Genomic DNA, 11,403 nt, shown 5'->3' on the forward strand with positions numbered 1-11,403 from the left:
CGGTTCCAAATCAATGTGATGTTGAATGTCTCGTAGGGGTGGCAACCCGGCAGGTAAATCATCTGGAAAAATGTCAACAAACTCCTCGAATAACGGAACCATACATTCAGGAATGTCGACTTCCTCGGCTACAGGCTTCCCAATCAAAATAAAAACCTTGTCTGCTTCCTCCAACTCATCTTGAAACTGACTAATGGTCAACAGAGTACCCGACTGTTTCATGGCTAACTGCTTAGGCTTGCTAGGAACAAGAGTGATCTTCACACCACCAAACAGGAAACTATACGTATTGGACCGCCCGTTATGTTCTATATTACGCTCGTACTCCCAAGGCCTGCCCAACAATAAGTGACACGCTTCCATAGGGACCACATCACACACGACATCATCCTTGTACGTGGACCCAATGGAAATTGAAACAAGTGCCCTTTTAGATACTGTCACTTCACCTCCCTTTTTCAGCCATTGAAGCTTGTACGGTTTCGGGTGACTCTCTGTCTTCAAGGCCAACTTTTGGACTGCCTCTTCAGAAATCAGATTGTCACAACTCCCAGAATCGATGACGAATGTGCAAACCTTTCCCAAAATAGTACATGTTGAGTGGAAGATGTTATGCTTCAGCCAGTCATCCCCATCTGCCTTTGGTGTATAGCAAGAACGTCTAACCACCAAATTCACCCCAACATCACCGGTCACAACCTCCTCTTCATATTCAGTTTCTTCATCATAGACTGGGTTATTCTCATACTCTTCATACTGATCATCCTCAGACTCAGCAAATAAGTGTCTTTTACCAGCCTTTTTGCACTCAGCTTGACGATGGCCTGTTTCACCACAATTGAAACATCTCGGACCACTACTGCTAGCCCCCTTAGAAGTAGGCCCGGTATTACTACCCCCCGGCTTCCCCTGACTAGGCCCGCCACGAGGTGCCCCACTGCCTGGCCCAACGTTTCCCCCAGCGGGGGTAAATGAACCGCCCACCCGACGGTTTTGCTTCTCAAAGGCCAACGCCCGTTGGTGTGCCTCAGGAATGGTTAACGGATCAAAAAGATTCACGGCCTCTATGATCTGAACCCTTAGACCCCCAATATACCGAGAAACAAGTTGCTCCTCCGGTTCTTGAATATCATTCCTCGCAATCAACTGGTAAAACTCTGTTGTATAATCATCAACCGATTTAGCCCCCTGTTTCAAATTCTGCAGACGCTGGTACATCAACCTTTGAAAATTATGAGGCAAAAAATTGGACCGCAAGCACTTTTTCATCTTGGCCCACGTTACGATCCTTGACTTCCCGAGTCTATTCCGTGTTAATTTCAATTGTTGCCACCACGCAGAGGCCCTACCACGTAACCTGGTAGCGATCAAGGCCACCCGCTTGTTTTCAGGCACCTCCTTGTACTCGAACACCTCCTCTATGGTAGCCAACCAATCGATGAACCCCTCCGGATTCAAACTAGACCCATCAAATTCCGGAATATCAACTCTTATCCCAGAATCCCAACGCCTGTTACCCCCTCCACGTTCACCCCTTGGTTGCCCCTCCCGTTCGTCTTCGGAAGTCAAATCATCACCAAATGGGTTACTAAGTTCAGAACCATACCCGTCATTGGGTCTCTGCCTCCTACGATTGATCAAGTCGGCCATCCGGTCAGTCAACTGATCGACCACTTGATCCAACCGCTCATCCACTCTCGCCATAAGTCGCTGCTCCAACTCTCGTTCATACACTTCATCGAGAGGCCTGTTGTTGTTTCTCCTCGGAGGCATTTTGAGCCAGGAATTCGGCTCTGATACCAACTGATGTAGCGCGTGATACGGAAAAATGAAGATTACACGTTGATTCTGCGAATACCCGTGTAGTTCATCCCCAACCCCCAAATTGTAACCCAAAGGCCACGGAATTTGAAGTGAAAAAACTGTTTTCTCAAAATTCAATTCTGATTCATCAAATGACTAGGGCAATACATAAATAGAGACAGAAATTCGAGACGGGCCTAAAAAAGACAACGGGCCAAACACAAGCCCAAAAACAAAATGCCCAAAATACTTGAAAAAACATAAAAATGGAAAAAACTAATAGAAATAAGCGTTTTTCGGCCCGGACGATGACCCAAACCGCCGTAGGCCGTAGGCAGTTTGCAGCAAGATAGAGCTCGTTCTCCCGTTCGTTTTCACTGGTCACACGCCCAAAACGGACCCCCGTTGCCCAAGTTAGAGCCATTTCAGTGAAGCCCCTTTTGTGACGCGATCCTGGGCCTCCAAATACAGGATGGCCCGCTCTTCCACGCTTGGGCCCGCATCACAACTCAACAACTTAAAAACCCCAAAATTCCCAAAAAACAAATCAACAACCAAAAACACATCTGGCCACCATCACTGTGACAACAAATTAGGTTATTCTTTAGGTCGTTCCGAGCGAGAAAGAGTGAGAGAGGGGGAGAGATCTGCGAAGGAGGTTGTGGTGCTTTTTTACCCTATGTAGTTGTGGTGGTGGAAGGAGGTTGTGGTAGAACTTATGAGTAGAGAGGGAGAGAGGTTTTTAGAGAGAGAAAGAAATGTAGTGAGTATATCTATTTTTTCTTTTAAGATATTTTTTTTTAAATAATGGGAGTAAAAAGACTATTATGCCCTCATGTGCCTTGCACATGATCTGATTTAATAGAAAATATTAACTGGGTTAGGCTCAAAGGACGTATAATGTAAGATTTTGAAACATAAAGTACAGAACTCGTCAAATTTTACATTAAAGGACACCGCCTGAAAAATGATATATAGATAAAGGACAAAACTTTTAATTTTCTCTAAAAAACGATTTTTTTACGAGTTTTGAAAACTTAGAGAACTCGGTCTTCCCGTGCTAGTTTCGACCCCATTTTTTATACTCCTAGTTTAAGATGTTGCAAAGCCGGTCGTAAAAAAACTCGAAGTGGTATTACAACAACTGTAAAAAACCGATGACATAAGCATGGAATCACCTTTTTACATCACTTACGGCTACTGTAAATTAAAAAAAAATTATTTTTGTTTTTGTTTGGAAAAGTATGTTTTTTTTAGGATTTTTGGAAATTAAAAAAAAAACTTACATAAGGCCGAGTTCTCTAAGTTCTCAAAACTCGTATGAGTTTTCATTTTACCCTAACCCATTAGGCAACATATAATAAACTCATGGTGGTGGACAGGGTGGAACCGATATACCCATAATACTTATACATTTCACCCATATCAGTCATCAGCCACCCCATGTAATCATGCATCCAACAATGTCAGAAGCTGCATCTGCTCATCCTGGTTATGCAAACTCCTATCGAGAAGACAGTTGGTTGACCGAGGCAACTTAACCGCACCATAAACTCTCTGTGGATGCTGATGATTCCCTTGTTCATGCTAAGGCGGGATCTTAACATCATCCTACCCGCCCTCTTGCTCAGATTATAATTAAATAGGCTCTAGTTGGATCTTGGAACAAACGTTATTAATGTGCGCCTCTAGTTATTCTAATAATATATATATATATATATGTATGTATATTAAAACCATAAGAGTTAAGAGATCATAACACTACTAGAAAAATTAAAATTCCTGACACCATTTTTCTTAGTAAATGCGTCACAACTCGCGATTTTCTACGAATTTGTGACAAAATGCATATGTAGGAAAACCACTCGTAGGAAACTGGTTTCTTATGCATTTTTGACGCATTTTCCTACCCATTTCTGACAGAAAAGGGTTGTCACAAATTGCTACACATTTTCTACGCATTTTCCTACCCATTTAACGGAAGTTAATTTTTAATTTTTGCTACACAATTGTCACGAAATTTAATTTTTATATTTTTTCATAGTTTATGACAAATTTTTGACTACCTGTTTACTACGCATTTCTGACGAATTTGTAATAAATAAAATGAAAAAAAGAAAAGGTTTTTGGCGATATATTTTGTGTCACAAATCCATCAGCAAAAATATCTGATATTTATTTTGTAATAAATATATTTTGTTTTATTCTATTTATAAATCATCCGAAAGATCTGATACAAAAGCAAATAAAACTAAAAACTATACAAATTTAATAACATTAATCATAAATTTATACAAATTTACATACAAAAAATATATAAAATCTAGGTACATAAAGAAAATATAATTACATAGTCCATTAACAAATTCAATAACATTTCTATCTATCTTAATTTTTATAAAATCTCAGTCGGAACTTGAAACAGATCTTGAGGGAAACGTAACCCGAATCCCAGTCGCCTGAACCGAGCCATCATATTCTGAACCGCCAAATAGAACATCAGTGTAACATCTTTCAAACCTGAACATCATCTGCTGGATTGTTGACCGGATTACTTGTCGGAGCCAGGTAACACCGCCGCCATTGTCGCCTGTTCCGCCATCGATCTCTCTCCAGTGCACCATGAATTATATGAACAATATGTGCAACAAAGGTGGCATCATACCTGTAACAAAAGAGGGAAATGAGCAGAGGATGACACTAAAACCCTAATACATTTAGATAAAAAAAAAAGTTCGCATTAGCTTCTCAACCATTGAAGCATACCCTGAATAAATAGCCCTTTCGTCAACACTCTACCTCTCTACTGTGTTTTTCAGCCGCCGTATGCCACCACCATAGTGTGGCGGCCGGTTGTTTTTCAGTTCGGGTGGGGGAACAAGGTGCAAGGAAGTGATGGTTTGTTTGTGTGGGTTTGTGGTGTGCTGCTGCAAGTAAAAGGAAATTAGGTTTTAACTAATGCTTTTGTTTCTAGAGGATTTTTAAGCCGTTAGATTAAATATATGATGAACAATGGCCATTGGATGATGATCCATGTGAAGCATAACTAAAGGTTTTGATTGGCTAGTTAATTCTCCATTATCCTTTTCATAAAATAGAAAATGAGAATATATTACTTATATTATTATTAACTAGTTAATTAATGAAAAAATATTATTATTAATATGGTGACACATAAATTATATCCAGTTTTTTTATAAATCACATTTTTCGTAAACTATACTACGTGATGTAATTAGATTTTAAATCTTAAACTAGTTATAAAAAATATCGCCGCGTTGCAGTTGGCACCGGTTTTTACGTTTATATACCGATACCCCATCAGTTGGCACTAAGCTCATCCCTACCCTGGAAACTAAAAAAAAAGGTGTACGATACTGTTGTTGTTCGTGCGGTACCCGTGATCAGGGATGAACAAATGGTACTGGGTAGCAGTACCAAATTTCTCGAACTTAAAGACTATCAAACTCAATCCGGTACCGACTTTTAGCGTTGAACCGGTATTTTCGATACAAGTACTGGTTGACACCAAACTTAGCAAACTTAAAAAATAAAGAGAATAACAATTATTATAATATAATATATTCAAATTTATAATATAAAACTATTGAATAAGAACTTTTAGTTACAAATAATAAAAATAAGTAACAACCCAAACTAAAATAACCCTGGGTCGGTACCGGTATTACGTTTCAAACCGGTATACATTTCCTACGCAATAATTAATAATAATGTTGATTAAACATTAAAATATAATCTAAGTATAATAAGAAATATTTCGTCATAAATGCGTAGCAAGTTGCTACACATTTCCTACGCAATAAATTTTCCATCACAAATGCGTAGCAAGTTGCTACACATTTCCTACGCAATAATTAATAATAATGTTGATTAAACATTAAAATATAATCTAAGTATAATAAGAAATATTTCGTCACAAAATGCGTAGCAAGTTGCTACACATTTCCTACGCAATAATTAATAATAATGTTGATTAAACATTAAAATATAATCTAAGTATAATAAGAAATATTTCGTCATAAATGCGTAGCAAGTTGCCACCCCATGTAATCATGCATCCAACAATGTCAGAAGCTGCATCTGCTCATCCTGGTTATGCAAACTCCTATCGAGAAGACAGTTGGTTGACCGAGGCAACTTAACCGCACCATAAACTCTCTGTGGATGCTGATGATTCCCTTGTTCATGCTGAGGCGGGATCTTAACATCATCCTACCCGCCCTCTTGCTCAGATTATAATTAAATAGGCTCTAGTTGGATCTTGGAACAAACGTTATTAATGTGCGCCTCTAGTTATTCTAATAATATATATATATATATATATATATATATATATATATGTATGTATATTAAAACCATAAGAGTTAAGAGATCATAATAAAGATTATCAGTTACAAAGTTGAGAAGCTTTGAGATAATGATGACTAAATTAATTGTCTAACAGATGGAATGCAGACCTGGCCATCACATGGCGATTCGGCTAGTAGCAGCAGCAAGACACCATGAAGACTACAATGCATGAAGTTGAATACGAAATCAGGGCAGTGATTGTTGGAAGATATAATTTGTTATCAAACTTATAATTTGTAAATATGTATATTAAACTTATGTTAGGACGTAATTATGTTATTTATATTAACCGGGTAGGTTGTGAATATTCTAGATGTTACTTTGCGCAAATAACCGCCTTTAACTCTATTCTTGGGCGCCAAGTTTCTGCAGGGTATAAATACTCAGTTTACCTTCATTTGTATGTAATCATTGTTGTATAATGAAACTCTTTTCTCTCAAACTATTTCTGTTATCAATTTCTGTGTGAAACAAGACATTCATGGCAAACAACGATTCTTACAAAGATGACTACATATTCTTGACTTAAGTAGTTACCAAACGCAATTTACAAGAGTAGATCTCATATGTTTACAATCCTTATTACCACATATACAAAAGAACATTGCAAGATCATATCAAACTTGCAACGGAACAGTCATATATCTTGTTCTTTATTCGCGTTATATCTTACACACTACATATAATATATATCTTCTCGACTGAAACGACCACTTAATTAAGACCCATTCTTTCCTTTGAGGTTAATCATAGAAAGCTCCTTTTCGAAATAATCTCCAGCATACATGGGAGGATAATTGGCCGCAAGAGGTGATTTTGCAAAGTGTTCCAAAGGCTTCAACACAACATCTGATGCTACATTGGAAAATAGCTAGCAAAACAAGACACAATAAAATCAACGTACGAGTTTAGGGTTTAGATGAAAGTGCATTGACAACACGATGATTCGATCTATGATGAAAGTTTGATCATGTACTCACAGATGAGGATACCCTCCAGAGGCTTCGGTTTTCTCTTTTCGCGGCTTCAATTGCAGCGAGTGTGCTCTCGGTTACAACAACTTCATGCATACCTGCTTTGCATTCACCCGCAGTCATCCATTCTAACTGCATAGTTTCAACAAGATCATGATAAAAATAGGGTAAAATGATCAGTTTTGAGTTAGCATGAAAGATGTCGACCCGGGCAGGCTCATGATCCTTCTTAGATGCCTAAAGCGGATTTTAATATCGGAACCATTTTGTAAAAAAAAAGAAAAAGAAAACTTTTTGCATAGGACCCTAACACGTAGGAATATGATGACACAAACTTTTGGGGGGCCTAAAGCGGATTCTAAAATCAAGGCCTTTTTTGTATCTTATTTTTAACTTAATTAGAATAATAGCACACATTTTTGATTTCCAAAAGGAAATAAATCATACAATTCCAAAAAAAATTCTGGAAATTGAGAGCTAAAGGAGTTGTGATCAGAGAAAAAAAAAATGAATGCGAATCGAATGTATACAGTCAAACCTTAAAAAACTATTGCCCTTTAATTTAATATTTTGAGTTGATGACAGTTTTGTTTCATACCTGTTTTCCTGCCTGAATAAGTAGACAGCCATCAGGAACTTTAACTTCAACTTTCTCCCCATTTCTTAACCATATATTTAGGCCAGGGAACTTGCTTTTGTAATGAATCGTTAGAAAGTTGATGTCGTAATGATACCCTGCGAACACGGTTCCTTCTTCGCCATGACTTCCGAGGTCACTTCCAGTTGGTCCAAGAAGATGGGGACCCTGCAATACCAAAGGTTTAACGCTAACCAATCATATGCTTCTACTAGAATGATATGTAGTTAGAGATCAGATTCAGATATATGAAGAGACTCACCAACTTCATAAGATTAGTGAAGGTGTCCTTTGGTAAGTCGAATCCAATCGCAGCCAATTCAGCAACAGCCTGAGAAAATATTGGAGTAATTAATATTGGGTAGTTGTTATCGCAATGTCAGTCGCAAATTGCATTTTGCGACCACAATTGTCGTCGCAAAATCTTCTGTGTGTAACTGAAATAGGGGAGCACTTCTACGAATATTCGACCAGTTTGTGACCAAAGTTTTGCGACCGACTTGCAACAGATATGACACGACCGCTAACTTTGCGGGCGCAATTCAAAATTTGTTTTATTTATTTTACCTATTTTACGTGATAACTGTATGTGACCACATTGAAACGTTTGCAATATTTTTCACCGATTTTCAATCAATTTTTTTTTTATTTTTCCATTAAATTAAATAGGTACAATTTTTGCGACAACTTTGCAATCGAATGTCCTTTTTAATTTATTGAGTATTTTACATTTTTTTCATGACTGATTTGCAACTGAAAAAATGTCAATGAAGACAAATTTACGTTCAAAATTAAGCGGTCGCAAGTATTGTGACTGTTTGGTGAGCAGATTGCTAGCTGTCAACGGTCATTAGTTTTACAACCGGCGTGATTCCGGTTGCAATATTTTGGACCACAAATTTTGGTTTATGTAACAATGACACACCTCTACAGTTGATATCATTTTAAAACCCCATGAATCCATGATCTTTTTCCATTCGGGGAAGCCTTCTGGTATGACTGGCTCAGAGTTCAATTCCTAGATTACAAATACATATGAAACTACGATTAGTGACCGAATAATCGAACAGATTCATACGAAAAGAGGGTGTATATACGTAACCTTGAATCGAGTTTTGGATGGTCGAGGGCCAACCCTCCACATGTATTGAGACTTCAGATCTGGACCAGTTGGAATCTTAGGCTGTCGATCTTTAGGCAGTGCTCTTAAATTCTTTTGCATTTCATGATCAACCAGGCTACGGGGAATTTCAACTCCTCCTGGTTTTGAACCAACCTGTTACCATGAAACAGTGGGAAACTTGAAAATTTTAAATGTCATCATATTCCTCTAGAATATGACATTAAATAATTAAGTACATGTAAATTATGTATATGTTTACTTATATTTCATTCTAATCTGGTCCATCTGGACTAGCTGTCTGTAATTCTTCAATATGAATTAATTAACTACTTACTAGTTATTACATATTGATTTTACACTTATTTCTTATATATTGATTTTACACTTATTTATTAATTTTAGTTTGCTATAATTTAACTTTGACTGAATTTAATATTTTTTCTTCTAAAAATTACATGTATTGCATGTTTAATATATGTAAAGAAACAATTTGAGCCATCATTTTTTTAACACACACGCAGTGACAAAAATGGTAAAGGCCTTAAAGGATGTGTGGTGCGGGATAAAGTCTTTAAGGGCTTTATCATGCAAAATCAGCGTCACATACACAGGAGGGCTTTAAAGCCTCTCACCCATAACACATGTGCAATAGAATAAAGTCTCTTAGCTATTAACAAAAATTAAAAGAATAAAGAAAAAAAAACAGGAAAAATAATAAAAGAAAAGCAAGGTGCAGGGGACCCACACACATCAATGGCGCTCGCCATTGCCTTGGCAGAAGAATCTATGGCACCCCCTTTAACTAAGGAGATGATATTGGAAACGTTATAGGTTGAGGTGGCTGAGGCGTCACTCCACACCATACAAGCTATGTAAATAAGGGTGTAAATAAATATAGTTATTTAAGTTGTACCAAAAAGTACATAATTTTGTTCAACGAAAGTCAGCTAAATAATAATAAGAACAAGAACAAGAACAAGAACAAGAACAAGAACAAGAACAAGAACAAGAACAAGAACAAGAACAAGAACAAGAACAATCACAATAACAATAACAATAACAATAACAATAACAATAACAATAACAATAACAATAACAATAATAATAATAACACAGTTAATAACCAGTTATGAGTAGCAAAATAAAAAAAACAACTAAATTCAGAAAAAAAAATATGAATAACAATTTGGTGTCCCTAGTTTAATTGTGTGATTTCCATCTTTACATATACCTTAATACGAACTATTTGAAAAGATTTTCTTTCTTTTTATTGAAATATTAGACAACTTTAAAACTGTGTAATCCAACTCCGTGTCTACTTTCTCCTCTTTAATTCTTTTTTTTTTGGTTTATAAAGAGTTCTATATTTTTTTTAAAAATAAATTGACACAACGGAATATCAGAGGACTTTTATTGACAAACTGACACAACCGAAAATCAGATAACTTTTATTGACGAGTTATCACTTGTATGTTAGTTTAGACACCAACCATCGGTGAAATTCTATAAAAGATCTGGTCATGAATAAAGACTTCACTGACGGATATGAAAATCGAAGAGATTACCAGAGTATATATAATTGACATTTGTATAGTGTCAGTGCCACATTAACCATCAGAGAGATAAATATTCTTTAACTTTGTTTCACCTTGCTTTGAAAGTTTTATCTTCAAACTTATGGACGGATAACTAACAAATACTCTAAAAAGATGAAGAAAAACCTTATCAAATATGTTGGTAATTACATATAGGGGCGAGCTTAAATTTTTTTTTCGAGTATTATCCATTGCAATCAAAAACCTGTATAGATCCAGAAAACGCAGAAACAATTCACATAATCACTACTAAACAAATGAATATTAGTCAGTAATCAGTAACAGAATGTGATAAAAAAACAATAAAAAAGTCATTAGATTTGTACTGAATCTAGTGACCAAGTTTACCTGATAATGCTGATGAGGACGCTCTTGGACGCGCTTAACTTCTTTCGGTTGCTCGAAATACTTCTCCATCATATCGATAAACCGATCATTATCTTCGTTTGAGCATCGCGGATCTCTGACAAGCAGAGCTCCGGTTTCTTTCAGAATCCGGCTCACCTCCAAGCACACCGTTTTTAATTCAGGATGCAGGCGTTCGTCGCAACTGAACTTGCCAGAAGCTACATCCACGTACGGTGTGAGATCAATGACCGGTATCTCCATTTCCCTAATTAAACTTGTTCTAGAGAAATGAAGAGGAAGAAGATGTAACTGATGTTGGACACTTGTACACATGAGTCATGCATGAATTTATAAATGTGTGAACCAGTGTGTGAAGATTTTTTTTTGATGGTGGTGGGGATCTAGATCCATCACCATTCACCAAGATAGACCACACATTTCATCTCATTTGAGATAGTATACCAACTGAATAACGATTTGTACGTGGGATATCCGTACATGAACATGTGAATATACGATTTTATAACCTTAAACGGGTAGTTCAATGTGAAC

General features: G+C 36.8%; 1 protein-coding gene across 1 annotated transcript; it reads right to left on the bottom strand.

Moving 5' to 3' along the window:
- Window positions 1-6,672: 6,672 nt before the first annotated feature.
- On the bottom strand, window positions 6,673-11,193 carry LOC110891852. Its single transcript, XM_022139374.2, has 7 exons — window positions 10,852-11,193; window positions 8,888-9,061; window positions 8,711-8,803; window positions 8,048-8,116; window positions 7,747-7,953; window positions 7,155-7,280; window positions 6,673-7,045 (listed from the first exon to the last, which is right to left on the bottom strand). Exons 1-7 carry the CDS (start codon window positions 11,182-11,184, stop codon window positions 6,893-6,895), a joined length of 1,155 nt encoding a protein of 384 aa, XP_021995066.2. The 5' UTR covers window positions 11,185-11,193; the 3' UTR covers window positions 6,673-6,892.
- Between the last annotated feature and the right edge of the window lie 210 nt (window positions 11,194-11,403).

Source organism: Helianthus annuus, chromosome 11 (genome assembly GCF_002127325.2).
Source record: "Helianthus annuus cultivar XRQ/B chromosome 11, HanXRQr2.0-SUNRISE, whole genome shotgun sequence".
NCBI classification, from domain to species: domain Eukaryota; kingdom Viridiplantae; phylum Streptophyta; class Magnoliopsida; order Asterales; family Asteraceae; genus Helianthus; species Helianthus annuus.